Source organism: Elephantulus edwardii, unplaced genomic scaffold (assembly GCF_000299155.1).
Source record: "Elephantulus edwardii isolate Elephantulus edwardi_28Jun2011 unplaced genomic scaffold, EleEdw1.0 scaffold00108, whole genome shotgun sequence".
Classification (NCBI taxonomy): domain Eukaryota; kingdom Metazoa; phylum Chordata; class Mammalia; order Macroscelidea; family Macroscelididae; genus Elephantulus; species Elephantulus edwardii.
Window position 1 is genome coordinate 6,006,598 of NW_006399858.1, and position 22,078 is coordinate 6,028,675.

The 22,078-nt window shown below is 47.8% G+C and overlaps 1 protein-coding gene across 1 annotated transcript in view; it reads left to right on the forward strand.

Moving 5' to 3' along the window:
• Positions 1–22,078, forward strand: part of GNA14 (guanine nucleotide binding protein (G protein), alpha 14) — a 250,715-nt gene that overhangs the window by 225,052 nt on the left and 3,585 nt on the right. Inside the window, exons 3-5 of the mRNA XM_006891988.1 lie at positions 10,410–10,564; positions 17,311–17,439; positions 18,741–18,870. Of these exons, the coding sequence (XP_006892050.1) occupies positions 10,410–10,564; positions 17,311–17,439; positions 18,741–18,870 (414 nt within the window). The remainder of the gene's footprint in view (positions 1–10,409; positions 10,565–17,310; positions 17,440–18,740; positions 18,871–22,078) is intronic.

Consider the following 22,078-nt stretch of genomic DNA (forward strand, 5'->3'; position numbering starts at 1 on the left):
GAGAGAGAGAGAGAGAGAGAGAGAGAGACTTCCCTGCAGAATCCTGGTCCTTTTTGGGTTTTCTCATCATAGGCCTGACCACAGAGGTTCCTGGCACCATCAAGAGAGGCAGATGAGTCCTGGTGGAGACCCTGCCAGTGGCCAGTAGCAGCTCTGTAGCTTCTATAAGGAGATCCATGCAAGAGTTCTTGATAAATGAAGCTGACTCTTCTTATAAGACACTATTATAAAGCTAAAATAGATAAGTGTATTGAGATCAAAGTTTATCAGAGGTTCCCAAGGCTAGAGGGGAAGGGGAAATGGAGAATCATTTATTAAAAACAGTAATTAAAAAAAATACACCACCAACAACAACCCAAAAACCCCAAAGCAAAAGACAGCAAAGCTCAATTCCATGAGCTGGAACTGACTCCTGGCTGACCCTCCAGGTTTTTTGAGGCCATAAATCACTCAGGAGGGGAGGGTCCGTCTTTCTCCCACAGAGTTGCTTGTGGATTCAAACCAACAGAGGAGCACAGCTCTGGGGTTAGCAGGACAGCCCCCTAACCAGTAGACCATCAGCATTCCCTAGGCATTTGTTAAGAGCTGTGAACCTATGTTCTGGATATTGAAAAGCTGTAGAAATGTGTGGTTGTAACAGTTGCACAACTTAGTGAATGTAATTACTGTCATTGAATATTGCATGCACAAATTATCAACATGGTGGTGTTATATTACCAAAATTAAAAAAGAAAGCTAAGAATTCCTTTCAGTAAGGGGTGAAAGGGAAGGAGCAGCACGCTAATGGGAACACGAAACCCCATCCTGCCACGTGGTGTGCCCATGTTACCTGAGCTCAGGGAACAAACTATTAAACTGCTTCCAAAAAAATATGTTTTCTGAGAAGCAGTTTCAGTTGTCCAAATAGAATCACTTATGGGTTTTGGGGGTTTGGTTTTTTGTTTTTTGTACTTTTTTTCAATTATGCTTTGAGTGAAGGCTTACAAAACATATTCTTTTCCCAACCACTCATGCACATTTTTTTCATAACATTAATTACAATATACACGTCTGATCATCTATTTGTGCCATGTATTCTTTCCCATCATGTGTATGAATAAGTGTTTATTAACTCCTTTTTCTTACTCCCCCCTCCCCTCCCTGGTAATTCTGTGTGGTTTTATGCAATATGTGCCCTTTTGTGACTGATTTCACTCTGCATAGTGTCCTTTAGATTACGTGTTATGCGGTGTTTCACGATTTCACCATTGTTTTTTCAATCCTGCAGAGTACTCCATTGTGTGGATGTACCATAGTTTATTCATTTGTTTCTTGATGGGCACTTAGACTGTTTGCATCTCTTTTGCTATTATGAATAAAGCTGCAGTAAACACGTGTCCACAGGCTGACTGGTAAACCCCACCTTGAAGGTGTTCAGGGTTCACATGGGACCCGAGGAGACCCAGTGCTTTCCTAGCTGCTGTTGGTTTTGTCAGCTCTGACTCGTGGTGCCCTATGTACACCCTGGTAGGACTGGACTTCAGAGGTTTTCAGTGGCTGACAGTTGAAAAAGCAATTGCCAGGTCTTTCTTCCGAGCTACCTCGAAGTGGGTTTGAACCTCCACCTCTTCAACTAGCAGCTGAATACATCAACTGTTTGCCCGACCCAGGGGCCCCCGTACCACCTCAGAAGATGGACTGTCGTGTGGAGGTGATGTGGCCGAGCCCACCTGGCCAACATAGCCTGGCCTGTCGGAGATGAAGAGGTGACGGCCTGTCTGTGACCCGGAGTAGGTGTGTGATTATGGGCACTGCAATGGGTCTGACCACCCAGTGCCCACCGGCGGAGGCCTGGCTCCTGCATCTCCTGGGAACATGATCAGAGGAGAATTTGCCCTTCTCAGGAGCTAAATTAACTCAAATGGGCTCTCCTGTGGATTAGTTCTGCTTTAATGAGGGAATTAGAGCCGCTTAACGTGGCCATGGAACAAAGGCGTAATTGTAGGCCTTGCACCTCCAGCCACTGTTGGTGCTGCAAAGGCTGTAATGTAAGGTGCAGCCCTGTGTGAAGCCCCTGCGGGTCAGCAGTGCTGTGCTCAGAGTCAAAGCTGATGGGAAGCAGGACAGAGCAAGGACAATGGGTGGGAGTCTGCATCTGTCTCTCACCACCCTCATCTGGACAACATGGCCAAATTCTCGAAGAAGGAGGCACCCCCTGTTCCTGTGGACCAGCACCGTCTGCCCAGCACAGTGCAGGAAGCTAGCCAGATTGGAGAAGCGGAGGGAGGATCTTCTGGCTGGAGCTGGGGTACAACGGGTGCCGCCCACTCCAGCGAAGTGGACTCGAAGATCAACCGAGACATGTCCGAGTGCGGAAGCGTTTGGCCGTTCAGCTCATGGCAGCTCCTTCTGGATCTCATGCACGTTTCTCTGTGTTCAGCCCTAACCCCACTTCCTGTTGGTCTGCCCAGCTGTGTTGTTATGATGCTGGAAGATAGTGCACCAATATTTCAAATAGCAGCAGGGTCACCCATGGTGCACAGTTTTCAACAGAAATTCTAGACTAAGACAAACTAGGAAGAAAGGCATGGCAATCTATTTCTTAATTTAGACCCACACATGGATCACAACAGAATATTGTCCACTCTGGTTGCCTAGCAGTGGGAAGTTAGTTGTACTGCCAATCCGAAAGGCAGTGGTTCGAATCCACCAGCTTTTCTGTGGGTGAAGGATGGACCATCTCCTCCTCCGTGATTTAGAGCCTCTGAAAACCTGCTGGAGGACCAGCTGTGAGTCGGTTCAGCCTCGATGGCAATTAGCTGAGTATAATGCTGAATGATGGTGCAGAAAGCGGCATTTCGTCCTGTGGTCCTTGAGGTCCTGTGTCGGGGCCATCTCAGCCACAGAGGGCATAAGCCCTGAGCCCGAAGCCCACAGAGGAGAATCCTGGGAAACAAAGTCACCGCTTGGCAGGTGGGGCAGGAGGAGGTCAGCACACTTCATCCCTCAGGGCACTGTTAGCACGCACTGTAACCACAAGCATGTGGCCGAAATAATTTGTCACATGAATCTTTGGATGGAATCATTTAGTGAAACTGGCTGAAATTTTAACTAATAGAAAAAGATTACAAACACGCCTTTTGGTGTCAACACTACCTCAATGGTGCGTTCTGGTAGTTGTTTCTTTTTATTGGAGAAAAGATAAGGAGAAAGGGTATGACAAAGAATGGAGGAGAAATAAAGTTGTAGGTAAAGATTTAATACTTTCAATATTTGGGTAAGAAAAGTTTGGTTTTTCTATTCTGAGTATGGTTGAGGATTGTCTTTGTGGGAACATTTTCTTTTCTCTTTTTTAAAAAACAAATGTTCATTGTGTTTCATATACTCCTTCATTTACATTGTATTTTGTTCATTTATATTATGGGATTTCTTTTCCTCTCTTAAAATCATCCCACCAACAACTACTTTTGTGGAAGTGTGTAAGCCAGCTACTTCATGCCTCATGCTAATATCCCTCTTTTAGATAGTCAATTGCTGATTTTCCCATCCCTATCGGACCAGTGCTCTGAGGAAACAGGCCTGCCCGTTTTGCTGAAGGATCCTCTGTTCAACTTGGAAACTTTGAGTATCTGTATCCACAAACATCGTTCAGTCCAGAGCAAGCCATCAGGTTGCAGTAATCACGTTGCTAGTTCATGTGGGAACATTTTGACAGCCTTAGATGAGAGGCAGAAATGCTTGCAGAGTGGGCAGGGGGAGCCAGGGGCAAGAGTGGCTCAGTGGCATCTCCACTGTCTGCAGGAGTAGCTAGAGCAGGCAGAAATTGATCAGCTGAAGTTGGAAATGGAAAATCATACACCCCAGGGATTTCGCTCCTGAGGCGAAGAGGCTTAAAGATACACATTCAAGCAGATACCTATGCACTAATGTTCAGCGCAGCAACTTTCACAATCCAAATGTCCATCAGCAGATGAATGGGCCTACACAGTGTGGTGTATCCAGACAATGGAATACTACTCAGCTGTAAAAAGAAATGAAGTTCTGATTTCCATTAAGCCACGGCTGAACCTTGAAAACATTATGCCAAGTGAGACACAAAAGAGCTCATATTGTATTATCTCATTTATAAGAAATACCTAGAACAGGCAAATGCACAAAGACATAAGTTAATTAGTAACCCCAGGGGGCTAGCCACTGAGTGGGCAATAGTGAGTGGCTTAAGAGGACCTCTGTTTCTGTTTGGGGTGGAAAACTTTGGTGACAGTACACATGATGAATGCACTTGATGTCACTCAATCCTATACATAAAAATGGCTAAGATGGCAAAATGTTTGTGTCATATATTTCATCACAATCGTGGCAAGAAGCTGTGCTGCAGTTCTGAAGACATGCTGTTCGAGGCCACCATGTGCTCTGCAGGAGGATGGGCAATCTCCCCCCGTGGATGAACTGCCTCTGAAAACCCACCAGAGGGTCAGCTATGGGTCGGTTTCCACTCTATGGTACACAACAACAAAATTAAAAACCACAAACTGAAAAAAATAAGAATCAGGAAAACCAACATTCCCACTGTTGTTGTTAGATGCTGTCTAGTGGACCACAACCCATAGTGACCATCCGAGCAGCAGCTCTGTGCCCTGCCCAGTCCTGTTCCACCTACATATGCGTGGGCACATTGTTACAATCACTGTGTCAATTCATCTTGTGAGAGGCCTGCGCCCTTTCCAAGCATGACGTCCTTTTCAAACACTGGTCCCTGCTGACAACATGACAAAGGATGGGAGGTGAAGCTGCTCTACACTCACTTCAAAGGAAAACCCTGGTTGCATTTTCTCCAAGACATAGCTGTTTGTTCTCTTAGCAGTCCATGTGATATTCAGTTCTCCAACGCCCCAGCTCAAAGGCATTGATTCTTCTTCTATCATCCTTATTAATTGTCCAATGTTCAGATGCATTATCAATGAGTTGAGAAGACCATGGCTCTCATCAGGCAGACCTTGATAAACAGTCTCACTAGGGACAACTAAAAATGGTAGACAAAATAGTTACAAAAATACTCTGTCAGGCACAGCTAGAAAAAGAAAAGACAAGACAAAGCTGATTCTCCCCCCCATCATTTATATTGTAAATGTTTGTGATGTTTTAAAACCTGTGGGAGCTTGATGTTTTGCTACATGATTTTTGTTTAATATAATTTGAACTTTTTGGAAGCAGGAGTGGCATCCAATTCCTAAACCACATGCCTCTGGAAAAATGTCCATAGTTGTAGAGGGGCTTCAGGCCTTTTGTTTATATGGTTACTATGAGTCGTGCTCTACTCCATGAAAATCAACAACAACATAATTTGAAGTGAATGTTTGGATCTTGATGTACTTGTTACACTAGGTAGAGATTATTGTGTAAAAGTCAGAAATGTTTAAAGGAACTTCCTTTCTGTGTTTTAATCTTGCCTCTTTTCACCAAGTTTGAAGTGTATGGGTGGTACATATCAGAATGGCTGTTGTTGCCAGTTGAGCTCAAATCCAGCCAGTCTTATATGTGCAGAGAACTGTTTCATCAGATTTTCAAGGCTGTGACAAAGGAAGCTGATTGTTAGGCCTGCCTTCTGGTGACCTTTCACTCCTAGCCTTTGAGCTGGTAGTGAAGTACTTATGTTTGTCACTTCTCCAAGTCCACTCATTGGAACCGACTCAAAGCTGACGGTAGTTGGCAGGGAATTGCGCTGCTAACCCAAAGGCCCCACTCTGGCAGTTCGAATCCACCAGGAACTCTATAAGGGTGAAAGATGGGTAACATCCACCAGTGGGTTTGATTTCTCAGCCTCAAAAAAAAGACAAAAACAACTCCTTAGAGGGTCAGCTTGGGGTCAGTTCAAACTCCTCTGACTTTGAGGGGTGATTTTGAGGGGTTTGTTTAGAAGTTTTTTGGTTTTTAGTAAATTGCAGGAGATGGTCCATCTTTCTCCAGGAAGCAGCTTGTGGATTTCAGCCTCTGCAAGTATAAGAACAGACACTTGAACGAATATGGCAGTCAGCGTCGACTGTATAGACAGCAGGACTGGATATAGAGTTTACGAAGATGGCCTGTTCCGTGACAGGGCCGCGCCGGCTGGGGGCCTGGAGGGAGCTTTTCCTCCCAGCCTCCGGGCCTGGAGCTGTGTGCGCGCCCGCGCCGCCTTCTCTGCCTGCGGCTGGGCGCCCCCTGGCGGGGCCGAGTGCGCACCGCAGGGCCCGCCACCGCGCACCCGCCGAGACACCATTTCTTCCCAGCTCCTTTCATGTCACCCTGGGAATCTCTCAGAGAGACACACATGCACAACATCTGTTCTCTGTGTTTCCCCTTCAAAGCAATTAAAATGGAGGTTTGTTTGAGAAGAAGAAAGGGGAAAGCCAGCGATTAGCTCATTGTTTGCAAACGTGGCTGGGTTTATCTGCTGTGTCCACTCCTGTTAATAATGACTCCCTTGAGATTCCTGACCCCCAATAAAATAATTTCAGCCCAAAATCTTCCAACTTCTCTCCCTCTTGCCCTTCATTCATGCTGCCCGATACTGTGCCAATCTCACAATCTCTGCCCCTTCTGCAGCCACAGTGCCCATCCAACAGGAGCGGTTCCATAGAAGTCTATCTTATGCGCTGTCTGCCTTTTGAATGCATGTAACTGAAGATACAGTCTTCAGCAGCGTTCTTGTTCTTCAGTACTTAAGGTCCTTGGCAGCAGATCTGTCCAGAGCCATGTATTATTTGGTTTCTTCATTGCTGCTCCTACTGGAGTTGATTGTGTATCCAAATTAGAGGCAATCTTTGACAAATTCAGCCTTTGTTTCTTCTTATCACAATGTTGTTTATTGGTTCAGCAGTTATTAAGCCAACTTTTCATAATTAAATTTAGGGGCGCTGCATGACAGACTTGTGTCTCAGAAAGCAATGCCGCTGAGTGTCCCCAGGGCACAGATAGAAAGACAAGTTGGCCAAGGCCCACCTACAAAGTCTATTGCTGGCCTCTGGCTCCTTTGAGTCTGACCAGATCATTTGTTTATTATTCTGCTCTTATTTTCTTGGGATTTTGTGTCTGTTAGTTAGATGCATGTTATACCTGTGACAAACGTGTATTGACCGTCCTTAGAAGAAACGTTTTATTTGTCAAACACTCTGGTAGGGAATTCTGGTAGCCTTGTCTATAGCAAGCTGCCCTGCTAACCCCAAAATGGGGTACACTCTGGTGGTTCAGATCCCAGCAGTTCCGAGGGAGAAAGATGGGCAGTCTCCTGTGTGATCTACCACCTCAGAAACTCGCTGGAGGGTCATCTGTGAGTCAGTTCAGAGTCAAGAGCAATAAGTTTTGGGGGTTTTATATGCATGTGAATCTGACACTAGAACCTAGAATCTGAGACCTACGGACAAATAATATCATGACAAGTCTGTCATGCAGCGCCCCTAAATTTAATTATGAAAAGTTGGCTTAATAACTGCTGAACCAATAAACAGCATTGTGATAAGAAACAAAGGCTGAATTTGTCAAAGATTGCCTCTAATTTGGGTCCACAATCAACTCCCGTAGGAGCAGCAATGAAGAAACCAAATAATACATGGCTCTGAACAGATCTGCTGCCAAGGACCTTAATGACTTGAAGGACCTATAATGACTTGAAGCCATTTCTGACTCTGAGGAAAATAGATCTTTTCCTAGCAGAGAGCAGAGCTAACTAATGTGAACTTGGAGTAGAGTGGCTGGAGTCGTGAAGGAAGCAGACCAGCCTTCCTCCTTCACACAAGCCCAACCACTCTTGCCATTCAGTGGCCAAACTTGCTATGGGCCATGGGGCAGCCATGGGGGTGAGATTAGCAGTGTGGTTTAAGGATGATGGAAGTCTTTTCTTTTGCAAGCAAGAATTCTTTATTACATCCCAGCTACAGAAGACTAACTCAACACTCGTTTGGATGTTGCTTTCTAGTTGATAAGTAGACTGTCTTGAAAAAATCACCAGCTGGTTTCACAAATGACAGCACTGAAACCAGTAACATAGCAATGACCCTGGAAGTCCTGCTTCTCTGCTTAAAACTCAGAGCTCTGGTTCCTGGTCAGCAGGGGACAGGGCTGGTGCCGCCTGGTGTGGTAATCACACTCATCCCCCAAACCATGAAGCCCTTAGCAATGTTTATTATCAATTCTAATTCTAGAATACTACTGATATGGTTAGAAATTGCTTAAAATGTCATTTTTTTTTGTTGTTATATCCCATCAAGTCGCTTGTGGCTCATAGTGACCCTATGTACAACAGCTCAGAACCCTGTCCTGTCCTGAGACAATCTCACTAACTTTGACACACCTAATTCCAGTACCCCAGTTACCATGTCAATCCATCTCATCTGGGTCTTCCTCTCCTGTGCTGTCCCTCCACCATTCCAAGTGTGATGTCCTTCTCCAAGGGCTGATCCCTCCTGGTCATGTGCCCAAACCATGTGAGACAGAACTTCAAAATCCTTGCCTCCAAGGGAGCAGCTTGGTTTCACTCTCTCTAAGACTAACCTATTTGTTCTCCTGACAGTCCATGGTATGTTCAACTCTCTTATCCAGCACCACAATTCAAAGGTATTGATCTTTCTTCTATCATCCTTAGTCATTGTCCATTTCTCTGATGCTTAGAAGTAGGTACACCTTAGTCTCCAGACTGATACAATTGCTCTTCAGTACTCTGGAGAGGTCCCTAACAGCAGACTTTCCCATTGCAATTCGTCCTATGATTTCCTAACTGCTGATGCCAAGAGTATTGATTGTGGAACGAAACAAGCTGACCTTATCAGCCATCTCAATCTCTTATCTATCTATCTATCTATCTATCATGAAGCTGCCATTTGGCTCAGTGGTGAGAATCTTTGTTTACTTGATATTGAGCTTCAATCCATATTGAAGACTACAGTTCTTGACCTTCTGCAACATATGCCTCGTGTCTTGCTCAGTTTCTGCAAGCAAGGTTGTGTCATCTGCATAACACAGGTTGTTGATGAGTCTTCCTCCAATCTTGATGCCACATTTTTCCTCATAAAGTCCAGCCTCCCAAACGGCCTGTTCTTCATATACATTATAAAGATATGGTGATAGGATGCATCCTTGATGAACACCTTTTCTGATCCTGAACCTTGCAGTGTTTCTCTGCTCTGTTCTGACTACTCCTTTCTGGTCTTTGTATAGGTTTAGCATGAATACAATTAAGTGTTCTGGAATTCTCATTCTTCTTAGATTAGAATGCTAGCAACAAAATTGTTTCATGAAAGCTTTCTACATCGAATTGCAACATTATCAGTTACAACACTATTAGGAACTTAGTAGAAGCCTTCAATTTTTCCCCTCCTTTTTTTTTTTAATCACTACTCAGTCTCAAAAATGTCACTAATGTTAGGAATCCTGAGTTGAGAGTGATGCCGCCCGACACCATCCTCACAACTCCAATGTGCTGTTGTGTGGCATTGTCGCAGCCCATTATAACAGGACATGCCGGCCCATTTTATTGAGAGTTTTTCTCTCTTTCCCTGGCCCTCCACTGTTCTCAGCGTGATGTGTTTTCCTGAGGACCAGCTCCCAGTGATAACAAGCCCAAAGTATGTGAGGTGGTGTTTTATCACTCTTGCTTCCCAGGGGCCCGTGGTTATGCACCCTGCACTTCTAGATTGACATCCTGCTACAGAGGCAACACAGGAAAAGTGGTGATTCCATTTCCATACTTTCATGTTTGGGGAGAGTTTTGGCCTTGTGCCAGGCTTCCACACGTTGGAGGAGGTGATGCGTGTAAAACCCTCTGCACGTCGTAAGTGGACGATAAACAATAACTACTGTAATTGTAATAATTGCAGTAACAGTGACCTTAACAAGTACTGTAGTAATAGAGCAATAATGTAGTGGATTAATTCTTTAACAACCATGGCAACAAAAAATGTAATATTGTCATAACCAGAGACATGGGATGGGCTCTGGGGATGCAGTGGGACTGGTCTTTGATCGCTAGTACATAATGGTACCTAAAAGCAGGCTATTGGATTATTATCGATCACTGTTTTGCATTTCTCCCAGCATAGCGCATCTTGTTGTCTGGGTTGAAGTGGAGGGTGGAGATGGGGGAGCAAACAGCTCTGTCACTCCCCCCGCCCCCCGAGTTGGCAAGGGTTGTAAAGGCCCATTTAAAGTGCACTGTTAGCCACGCAAACATTGAGAGGACTAAGCTTGTCAACAAGCTGTCATGTTAGTTTAGGTAACTGTTTGGTTTCTCTCTCAAGGACAGGACCTTGAATGCTGGTGTTACTGGCCCGGGTTCTGAGGGACAGTCCTTGAGTCTCGGCCTTGGGGACACGGTGGGTGCTGACATCCCCTCTCTAATCACAGACCAAGGGCCTCCTGCCCTTCCCCTAATGGATAAATCTTTTCTCTTTACGTAGGAAAACGCCCAGATCATCAAGGCAGTGGAAGTGGACAAAGTGACCCAGTTGTCCAGGACCCAGGTAGAGGCCATCAAGCAACTGTGGCAGGACCCGGGCATCCAGGAGTGCTACGACCGCAGAAGGGAGTACCAGCTGTCCGACTCCGCCAAATAGTAAGTCAGAGTGGCCGCTGTCCGAGGGCTGCGGGCCTGTGGGCAGCACGGCCAGGGCCAGCATCCCCTGTGCCCTACCAGGAGTGGACAGCACTTGTTGAAAGGGGTGGCCAGAGGCCATGCCATGAAGGAAGGGCGCCATTTTCCTCTCGCTTCCCTGGCCCCCATTCCTGTCCAGTGTTCCATCTTATTAGGGTCTCAGGCGAGGTGATACGGACAACAGAGCTAAGGCCACCTCATCCTGACTGGTCTTGCCGTCCCTGCGGCTTCTGTTAGTGGGTTTTGGAAAGTCAGTTGTCATGACCATCTCCTCAGTCCATCTTAGCCTGCAAATGGCACTGTAACCCAGTCACCTGAGCACAGAGGTTTCACCTGCACCATGGTGAGCGATCTGCCTAGCACCTTCTAAACCTCTTTCATCAACCAGTGGGTCCTGGACCTCCCAGGAGGACACCCACCTGTCCTCACCTGCTCTACAGCTCAGTTCCAAGGAAAGGCTCAAACTTGGTCTCCCTGAAGGAATTGATCCCTGGTGGATTGCTAAACGATCTGATGTAAAGGGAGAGTGAGCCTGGCCCAGCGTCCACTTCCCTCCTCTCCTGGTCAGAAGACCCCAGGTCGATTTGTCCTGCAGTCAGACCTGAGAGCTGCAGCAACGTGGTGAACTGTCCGCTGCAGGTCGGGTGCTGCCCTCTAGAGGCCATGATCGGCATTGCGGAGATCTGCTGGTGAAGGAGGCCCAGTCCGTGAGGCCCCTTGTCTCTTTAATGTTTAGTTCAGTGACTGCCTGCTAAGGCCTGAGTTAGCTGCCCGGAGAGTCAGCCTCCTGATCGTGGTGACCCCACACACAATACAACTAAACGCGGCCTGGTGGGCCTGCGGGTTTTCACCGATTTTTGTTCAATCAGCAGGCCTTTCTAAGTCTGCAGGCTCCTCAAAGCAGCATGCATGCCCCACTGACAGGTGGGTGGTGCGTGAGGTGCAGTGGCTGGGAATCAAACTCAGGTCTCCCACATGCTGATATTGTTAAGTGCTGCGTAGTCCACTATGACTCATTATGAACAACAGAGCTGAACCTTGCCTTACCCTACCCAGCTCCGATCTCCCCAGGGGTCCTCTGTTGTTAACAGTCTCTGTGTCTTGTTCAGGGTTTTTCTCTCTTTTACTGACCTTCCACTTCTCCCAGCGTGATGTCTTCTTCTAAGAACTGACTCTTCCTGACAATATGCCCAAAAGTGTCCTCAGCTCTGCCTGTGAGGAGGAGCCTGGTCGCTCTTCCTCAGGTCAGGCTCCTTTGGCTCTTGGTAGTCCGCGGATCGTCGGTGCTCTCCACCAGCACAGCAGCTCAAAGGCACGGTTCTGTCTCTTCTGTTCCGGAGTCACTCTCCAACTGTCAGATGAACAGGAACTCCACACCGTAGGGCCTGCACGCACTAGGGGACAGTTCTGCCACGAAACCACAATGGCCTCTCAGCTGAAGTCTACATTACTTTTGGCTGCATAAATAGCTCGTTTTCAATCATGAATCTCCTAAAGTAAAAGGGATTGGGCTTTCCTGCAGGCAAATTGTCCCCTAGTTGGATCATTAATCACTGAATTTCCGGAAGGGTAGCATGTCCACCAGGTTACTGGGCTAATGGTCTGCTCACGGCGCTGCCTCAGTCAGCGACTCCTGCTTTCACAGCTCAGCTCTGTCTCCTGTGCCCACCACCATCATCATCCTCTAGAACCTTGACCATCCGTCCTCAGATCGGTCCTTCCCTCTGCCAGCCCTGAGCTGCTCTTGAGCAGGTGGTTCACCTGGTGTCTGCAGAGTGTTGCCCCCAGCTGGATGCCTGGCCCGCCTTTGGCACTTGTTCCAGATTGAGGGATCGCATTAATCCTGGCCAGCTAAGCCAGTCTGATGGCAGGAGCATGTAGGTGCAGAGCACAGCAAGGCAAGGCGAAGGTATAAAATAGGAGGCATAAGGTGTTGGGCCAGCATAGAAAGGCGATGAAGGAAGCATCCCTGGAGCCACTGGGAGCTGGGGAGCCTGGAGCATCTCTGAGTTGGGGAGGCAGCAGTAGGGTGTCTACTCTGTGAAGGTCTTGGCAACTGGCAAGGGCCACTTGCCATAGTCCCAGCTGCACTGATGCTGGCTCAGTGCTCGGAAAACTGGGCAAGAACCTCAGGAGGCCTATAGAGAGGGGCAAGGGTGGTGGACAGAAAATGGCAACCTGGGCAATGTTCAAGCCTTCAGAGCCAGCAAGACACAAGGCCCTTGCCTTCTTCTTCGGTCTCTAGGTGACTCAGTCCCCTCCCCTGGTCATGTCAGTGTCCAGAGATGTTGGTGGAGGGCAGCTCTGGTGCCATGGGGCGTAGAGTGATGTGCTGCTGACCAAAAGGCTGACCTCTGGCTCCCTGGGAGGAGATGGGTCGTCTCCTCTTATTACTATCTACAGCCTCTGCACCCAGAGGAGGGTTGTTGTGAGCAATCGACTCACAGGCATTTGGTTTAGAACATTTTGTCCTTCCAGCTGGGTAGGTGCTACTGACATCTAGTGGACAGAAGCCAGAGTTGCAGGTCCTGCCATGCACACAACAGGCCTGTGGAGAGGAGGTGAAGGGCTCTGAAGACAGACTGGCAATCCATCTATTTGCATTTGAAGTTGTCCTTCACAGACAGGGCTCTACACGAGAGTTACGTGGCCTTGTTTCTACTTCAAGTCCGTGGCTCCCGATTTCCAATTCCAGTGAGAAACAGAACACAAACTAGCCACTGCCCGGTCCACTCTGACTCGTGAGCCCGCTTCTCTGTCAGAGAACTGTATTGTAGAGCTCTCAGTAGATGATTTTGGGAAGTACTTCTCCAGACCTCGATTCTGCAGGGATTCTGGGTAGAATTGAACCTCCAACCTTTGGGTTAGCACTGACGTATCAACCATTTGCACCACCCGGGGAGTCCTTCTACCTCTGCAGCATCTTGAAATTGGTTTCCTTCCTGTCACCATAGCAACATCAGACCTCTGTGGCTTGACCTGCTCCTGGCAGCTCCTGCAGCCCTCTGCCCTCGTGGTCCCTGTGGCCATCTGCTCCCAGCTGCCCCTCTGGCTATCTGCCTCCAGCCCTCTGCTCCTGCCTGTCCAGAATTCCAGCAGCAGTATGCCTGCTCCTGGGGGCAGCCGTGCGCATGTACCCTAGCTTGGACATTGCCAGTTGTCTCCTGGATAAGTACTTGTCCTCTTATCTTCAGCAGGCAGGGCGGTCAGCTTGCCTGCTCTCCACCTGTAACCACCTCCTTGCCATCAGCCCTGCACCCCACCCTTTGTTTCTGCAGGTCTGCAGCCTGCAAAGGCCACTCATAACCTGAGGTCAGGACAACCGTCTCCAATCTCATTCCAGATGTGTTTTCTCTTGCTGCTAGCTGTGCCAGGCTTCGTTCTGTGCCCTGACTCACTGTGTCCCTCCCTGTGGGACCTGTTTTGAGAGTCACACAAGGACACTTTGTCATGGGCACTCTAAAGATTGTCAAAATTCATGGAGCTATTTTCACCTCCCTCTTCCAGAACAGCAAATGTGTGAAAGAAATATTATAGGGAGAACCTCAAACCAGCTCTCTGATATTTTTAAAATATGAAGAAGGATATGATAGCAGAATTAGAGGAAGACTCATCAAAAATCTTTGTTATGCAGTTGTCACAACCTTGCTTGCTGAAAGTGAGGACGACTTGAAACATTTGTTCTAGGAGATCAAAGACTACAACCTGCAATTTGGATTCTATTTCTCAACTTTGAGAAGACAAAATCCACGCCACTGGGCCAACAGGCAAAACCATGAGAGATGAAGAAAAGTTTGAGATTATTCATTATTTCATCTTCCTTGGATCCACAATCAACACCCTTGGCATCAGCAGTCAAGAATTAGAAAGAAAAAAAAAAGTATTGCACTGGGAAGGTCTTCTGTCAGGGACCTCTCCAGAGTATTAAAAAGCAGTGATGTCAGTTTATAGTCTAAAAGGTGCCTGAGTCAAGCCTTGCTCTTTTCATCAACTGCTGTGTGACACTAAGGATGGCAGAAGAAAGATCGATGCCTTTGAGCTGTGGTTTTGGAGCATTGAGCATCTCATTCACTGCCAAAAGAACAAATATATGTCTCAAAGAAAGTGTAGCCAAAGTGCTCCTTAGAGGAAAGGATGGTGAAGCTTCATCTCACATACTCTGGGCATGTTGTTAGGTGAGTCTATTCCTTAGGAAAGGACGTCATGCTTGGAAAGGTAGAGGGTTAACTAAAGAAAGGAAAACCCTCAGTGAGTTGAAGTGACACAGTGGTTGCAGCAATGAGATCAAGTATATCAGAGATGATAAAGATGGTACAAGACAGGATAGAGTTCAGCTCTGTTCATAGGGTCACTGGGAGTCGTGCTCGATGGCACCTAACAACAACCCTCTAGTACTATTACAGGGAGCACTTGTGGTGTATCCACAACTGCCAACCCTAGAGGCAGTTCTCTAGTGGTTCGAATCCACCACGGGCTCCACAGGAGGAAAATGGACAGTTTCCTCCCGGAAAGACAGAGGAGGGTTGCCAGCTGGAATCTACCCGATGGCTGAGGGTCCACTGTTAAGTCTTAATTCTCTTGGCTATAAAAGAAGCCTGGTGAGGACTCACTTGACGGTATATGTCAAGTGTCTGCTGTTGTGATGTCCCATGAGTTAAGCACAATACGCAGGGAACTGAGACTCTGTGACCAGATCTAAATGGCACCCTGTCCTGCACCATCCTCACCACCTCTGGAGCCCAGTGTCACCGTCACTGTGTCCATCCAGCCTGTTGTGGGGCTTCCTCTCTTCCTCACACCTTTCCCAGTGTTGATGTTTTCTTCTAAGCAGTTTCACTATCCCTGCCTCTCAGGAGAACCCCGGTTGCTCTTCCTCTAAGACAGACCTGTTTGTTCTTTGTCAGCCCACGGTGAATGCGCAGAAGCAGCTGGTGGTGTTTTTATTGTATCCTCTTCGGTGCTTGGGGATCCCTTTCCTTTGTCAGTCTATAACAGAAATGTGAGGCTGACCAGGCAGGGTTTTTGCTGTGTGTTCCTTGCTCTGCTTAACTCCGTCACTTCCGTACGAGAGACGCTAAATGAGTGCTGCTTGAACTGACCTGAAAACTCAGAGAAGAACCTCTGCAAGGCCTGGCTGCTTATGCTGTCTGCCCATTCAGCAAGCATTTGCTGCATGACTGCTGTGTTGCTGCCAATGCGACCAAAACTAGCCATGCTTTGCTGTGAGGGCTTGGACAGCCGGGGGTGAGGCCAGTACAGGTCGATTGGTCACTTATGTCACTTCATGTTGCTGGGGAGCCAGCACATGCGGCGTTTATATCAGCATAACATGCAGTGGTGATGGAGCAGGAATGACCAGCACCATATGCATTGTGGTGCCGGGTAGCAGACACCGATGGACGCTGAGCGAGAGCTTAGCTAGGAGCCGGCCCTCAGGAAAGCATTGCAGATGGAATCAGTGCATTGTGTGGAGGTTGCTGATAGTTGGGCTGCTTTTACTAGGACATTCTTGGATATTGAAACAGTGCATTTGACTGTCGACTCAAAGACTGCGGGTTCAAGTCCACACAACGGTTCATTGAAAGACGGGCTTGATAATCTACTTTAAAAACAAAAAACCAACCAAAAAACACCCTAGCCAATGAGAACCCTATGGGCCACTGTTTGTTCTGACATGTGACCCCCATAAGTTGAAATCAACTTGAGAACAACTGATTTTCCCTTCAGTATGGACACATATCCCTTTAAAAAGGGGGTGGGGGGCGGAATCTCGGCCTTTCTTCCTCAGCTCCTTGTGTCCAGAGCTCTCTGGTGGCCTCTTGGCGTCCTCTATCCCCTCAGCTCCTGGTGTTGGGGAGGCTGTGCTCTGACTGTGGGCCCGTCGTGCCTGGACCAGGAGTCAGCGCCTTCCCTCCAATGCTGACCAGGCCCCGGTGCCTGCTTTTTCTTTAAATGCCTTTCTTTAAAGTAGGCCTTCAATTAAAAAAAAAAAAGTGTCATCTGGTTTTACCACAGATAAAAGGATAGGTTTTAATCTTGGAGTTTAAAATAGGGTGGCAATAATCCAAGATATAGATTTTAGGTTATTTTATGTCCGGCATCTTTAACAGAAAAGCGTTATGTAGTTGTGACTATGAGAAAATTCCCCCCGTGCTTGTTTTATGTCCATTGCATGGCAGTGTGGTCAGGCGGTTGAAAGCTGGGGAGTGTTCTCCAGTGCCTCTCACAGCCTCCTAACACCTGCTGGAGGGACCGTCAGCTGTGAGTTCCAAATCGATGGCAATGAGGTTGTCATCTCGGAAACGCTAGCTCATTGGGTAGAAGCTGTGCAGAGCAGGACCCACGTTATACCCTCTCTGTGGACTTGGGTGTGTGGGAGGGAGAGGGCTCCCAGGGGGCCTGGCAAATGGAAATCAGCCTCATCACCACCGCCTGCAGCTTGTTTCTGTCACACTACCACCGCCCTCGCCAGGCACTGGGTGGCATCTGCCCAGCCTGGAACAGGGAAGATGTATGGCCTAAGACGCACATTTCTGGGGGTCTCAGGACTGCACCCCACTCCATGTTCTCTGCAAGGCCTTGGTGAGAGGGGTGGGGGGCCTGGCCAGGGGCTGGTTCGGTGGTTGTCTGTGGGGCCTCTGCGAGCTAGGGTGACATCCCTCTCGTAGGATGGACATTTCTCCCTCCTCTCTCTCTCTGCATCCCAGTTACCTGACCGACATTGACCGAATCGCCACTCCATCCTTTGTGCCAACGCAGCAGGACGTGCTTCGGGTCCGAGTGCCCACAACTGGTATCATCGAGTACCCCTTTGACCTGGAGAACATCATCTTCCGGTGAGACGCCCCCCCACCCCCCAGTCCACTGAGAGTCTGTCTGCCTGCACTTGGAGGTTCCCAGATAAGGGGCCCTCATCCCCGCAACTGCTTTCATTTTTTTTTTAAGTGTATAGCAAACATCTGTCGTTGGAACCATTTTTAAGCACAATTTAGTGAGTGTAATTACATTCACCTTTGTGAGACCCTTTAGCTGCACACTTCTTGAATCCATGTTTAAATGGCTGTGTTATTCCGACTCAAAAAAATCCAGACAAAACTCAAACTCACCACCTTCAGGTTGCTTCCAACTCACCACCAAGTCTGTGTCCAAGGCTGTAAATAGAACGTGAGAAGACTGCTCATCTTTCTCCCATGGAGCTGCTCATGGACTGGACTCCTGGAGATGGGCAGCCTCTGGGTCTGCAGGGTGAAACCCTACAGAAGGCACCCGCTCCCTTTATTCCTAAACAGAGGCTCTGTCTTAGGGGAGATGGGTCCTCTGTCTCAGGTTGCTGTTCAGGATTGTGATGGGTCTCAAATCCCAGAATGGGGGGGACTCTCTCTGGTGCAGTCTCCTCCCATAAGGATCTGCAGCTGATGGAAGACCATCTCTATGAGCCGGAATCCACTCAAGGGCGGTGGGTTTGGTTTTGATGACACACATATGCGCACACACACCCGCGCGTGCACACACACACCTGCACACACATACACCCCCCTCGCACACACACATCCTCTCACACACACACACCCCTCACCCCAACACACACCCCCACACCCCCGTCTTTTCTCAAAAGCAAATTTCTCTACTTCTTTAAAAGGGGTCCCTCTTTTAAAAAAGAAAAAGATACAAACTAAAAAATGATGCAAACTGCATATAAAAATCACATGAGCTTGTAGATATATATAAAATCCACAGAACCACTCATTTATGGTTTCCAAGACTACAAATACTTAAAGACACAGATATTTTGCATCCATGGAGGATCTGATGGATTTGAACTGCTGACCTTTCGGTTGGTCGCCCTGTGCTTAGACCTCTGTGCCACCAGGGCCCTGGGCAGGCAGTCCACCTTGGTCTCCACCACACCTGCCCTAATCCCCCATGTATATTTGGTGATTCGCCCCTTAGTAGGAAGCAGCCAGGGCTCCCTGCTGCCTGCAGTGGAGCGCAGAGCATGGCTCTCAGGATCTGTTCACTTCTAAAGGGCACTGAGGCTCCCCTGAAGCTCCAGTTTCATGGCATGATGACCCCCCACCTCTCCACACAGTGAGGCGTCAAGCCTGTCCTTTCCGTGTTCTCTGTTTCTGTTGAACAGGATGGTGGATGTTGGTGGCCAGCGATCTGAAAGACGGAAATGGATTCACTGCTTTGAAAGTGTCACCTCCATTATCTTCCTGGTTGCTTTGAGTGAATATGATCAGGTCCTGGCTGAGTGTGACAATGAGGTACGCGGGCTGGGAGGTTAACTGGCTGAAGAAGACCAGGAACTGCAGTTTCTAAGGATGTGGCAGTCCTGACAGGAGACCTCATTCTTTAGGTTAAGTGGTGCTGCTGACACTGGTTAAGGAGACCCTTTCAATAGCAGCATAGACATCATCTGGGCCTCAGTTAGACATGAAAAACCATTAACCAGACCAGGCGTCCTGAACCACAAACTGCATTTTAGTAAGAGCCCAAACATTCTGCTGTGACTTCTCCAAGTTTGCCATGTTCAGACTTGGTGACGCACTAGAATTCCTGAGCCACGAAGGTCTCGAGATCGGAGCCAGCCAGGAGCGGGCACCGCTCGGGCACAGGGATTTTCTGAAGCGAAGCTCTGGGGTGAATCTCACGCACTGCAAGCTTGAAAGCCACTCAAAAGCGGTGGCTTTCGGCCTTAACTGTGCACTGAGACCCTTTGGGGAGCTGTTAAAAAACGCCATCAACCAAAGGTGAGAAACACTATTTCTAGTAAATGTTATCTGAAAACAAGCATCCCAGCCCGCCCAGGCCTGTGTGGTGGTTGTTAGGTATTGTCGGCTAGATCTCGACCCGTACATGCAACATGGAGACCTTGCCTGATGCTGTGTCATCCGCAGTCTCTGCCTTGAGGAAGCCTGTGGGTGTAGTCACCGAGTCAACTGTCTCACTGAGGGTCTTCCTCTCCTTCAGGGATCTCCAACCTTTCCTAGTATGACGCCCTTTTCAAAGGTCTGGCCTCTCCTAAAATCATGCCTGTAAGCAGCATCCAGTTCTTCTAAGAGGATTTCTGTTCTGTTGGCAGTATGTGCATATTCACCACGCTTCACCAGCACAACAGCGCAAAGGAGCTGACTCTTCTTTGGTTTTTCATACTCACTGTCCAACTTTCACATGCATGTGACGCTATAGAAAATCTCATGGCTGAGTGCAGGTGTATCTCAGTCTTTAAAGTGGAATCTTTGCTCTTTAGATGTTTAAAGAGGTTCTTATTCCACAGAGGTCCTGGCCAAAACTCAACGCCCTGCTGCTGAGTCAGTGTGACACCTGACTACCCCATCCATAGAGTAGCACTGGCCCATACTCTTTCAGAAGCTGCAAATCTTTACAGAACACATTGCCTCCTTCTTGCAGAGAGGCTGCTGTGTGCACACTGTGATCCATGCTGACAGCAGCCAAGCATTTTAACCAGAGCTTATTACTATTTGTAAACTAACTGAAAAGTTGGCAGTACAGTGGAAGAAAATACAAGGTGACCTGCCTTCATAAATAATGTTATGTGCTGTCGAGTTGGAACTGACCCTTAGCTGACCCTTGGGCAGGTTTTCTGAGGCAGTTAATTGCATGAGAGGAGATGCCCATCCTTCTCCCACAGAGCACTGGTGGCCTCAACCACATGCCTTGGAGATTGCAGGACAGCTTCTTGCCACTAGGCCACCAGGAAAAGAGGTAAATCCTTGGAAGCAGTTCTACTCTACAGATTACAGTAGCTCTGTAATACACAGGGTCTCGCCTGGGTCAGAATCAACACAACTGCAGGGAACAGCAGTGCCCGCAACAACACGCCCTCTCCCTTCCCCTGGGAGCCTTGTGGGTGTAATGTCTGCGTCAAGCTGCACTGCGATTTGAAGCCACTAGCAGCTTCAGGAGAGACAGATGGGCAGCCTCCTGCTGCTGCAGGTTACAGCCCCACACACCCATGGAGAGTAGCTGACTCGGGTTTTCACCTTCAGGGGGAAGGACCCCCGGGTCAGCTCTGATGTCCCTCCTCCCCGTGGTCCACTCAGTGTGCCCTGAGGAGCTGCCTCGAGCACCACTTGTGGAGTCTGCGGTGTTTTCTGTGGGGACAGCAATGTCCTGCCCATCATCCTCCTTAAGCTTGAACAGATCTCTTGATCTTTTAATTTAATTTTTTTTAACGTATCTTGCATGAAAGTAAATCAACAAAAGGCTGAGTCCAGGGTTAGGTGGTAGCGATGAACAAACCGTACCTTCCATTTCCTGAGAGCAGACTTTGCTCTGAGGAGCAGCTACAGTAGCTCATTAGAGGTGAATTAACCCATTTGCTCGTGTCACTGCGCAAAGAACAGAAAACTTGGCTGCAGCCCAACTCTTCCAAGTGGGGAGATTTGGAAAAAGCACAAGCATCCGGCTATCAATATGAAATATTAGCTCCAAGGTTGTCTCAGGAATTAATGACATTTCTCAGGAAACTCAAAAGATTCATCAGGTACCAATACGTCAGCCTGATAGGTGTAGAAATGAAACATTTTTCTCTCCTAAAAACCACAAGGCATTTGGAGAAAATTAAGTGACCTCAGATTTTGCCCTCAGTGGTTGTACTAAGTGTTAAATCTACTCCCCATGTTGGCGGGGGGGGCTGAATTTTCACATCATGTAGTGCTTTGGAGGACTTTATTGATAAGGCCATAAACATTTAAAGTAAGTTTTAAAAATAAGGCAGTAATAAATTCTGGAATTTATGACATTTCTTCTATGTCCACCTTTGATTTCTTTGAGGTATATTCCCAGTAGTGGGTCAGATGGTATTTCTAACTTTCTGAGGAAGCGCCAGACCACCTTCCACAGTGGTTGTGCCATTTCACACTCCCACCAGCAGTGCACGACAGCTCCGCCAGCTCCACCTCCTCCCCAGCATTTGTCGTTCACTGCTTTGTTGGGCTTGGCAGTTTTTCCTGGGGTGAGAGGATATCTCATTGTTGTTTCCGTGTGTTATGTTTGAGCTACACTCAATCACGATTCAGGAGTCATCTGAGAAACCATTTGCAGAGGAAAAGAGATAGCATTGCTCCCAGATTTCTCCCCTTCCCATCCCATGATTGCAGGCTGGTTTGTTGAAATTCTACATAATAATCCTGAAAAAGGAATTGAAAAGCAGACCGAACCCGGGTACCTGGGGGCGTAGGGTAGTACAGCACTCCTTGCTTTCTGACGTGGTTAGGTTCCAAAGACCATGTCATTAGGGGAAAATGGGTGCTATGTGGAAATGGAAGCAGATAATCATCACATCACTGCCACCCTGAGACTCGGGGCCCAGTGGGCCTGATGCGTAACCTCCCCTCTACTCTCACCTCACACTTGTTACCGCCAGTCCTATGTTGCTGATGCACAAAATAGGTAGTAGACTTTTTGTTATTGCTCTAAATGTGGACTTTGGGACAGTGAGTTGTTGTT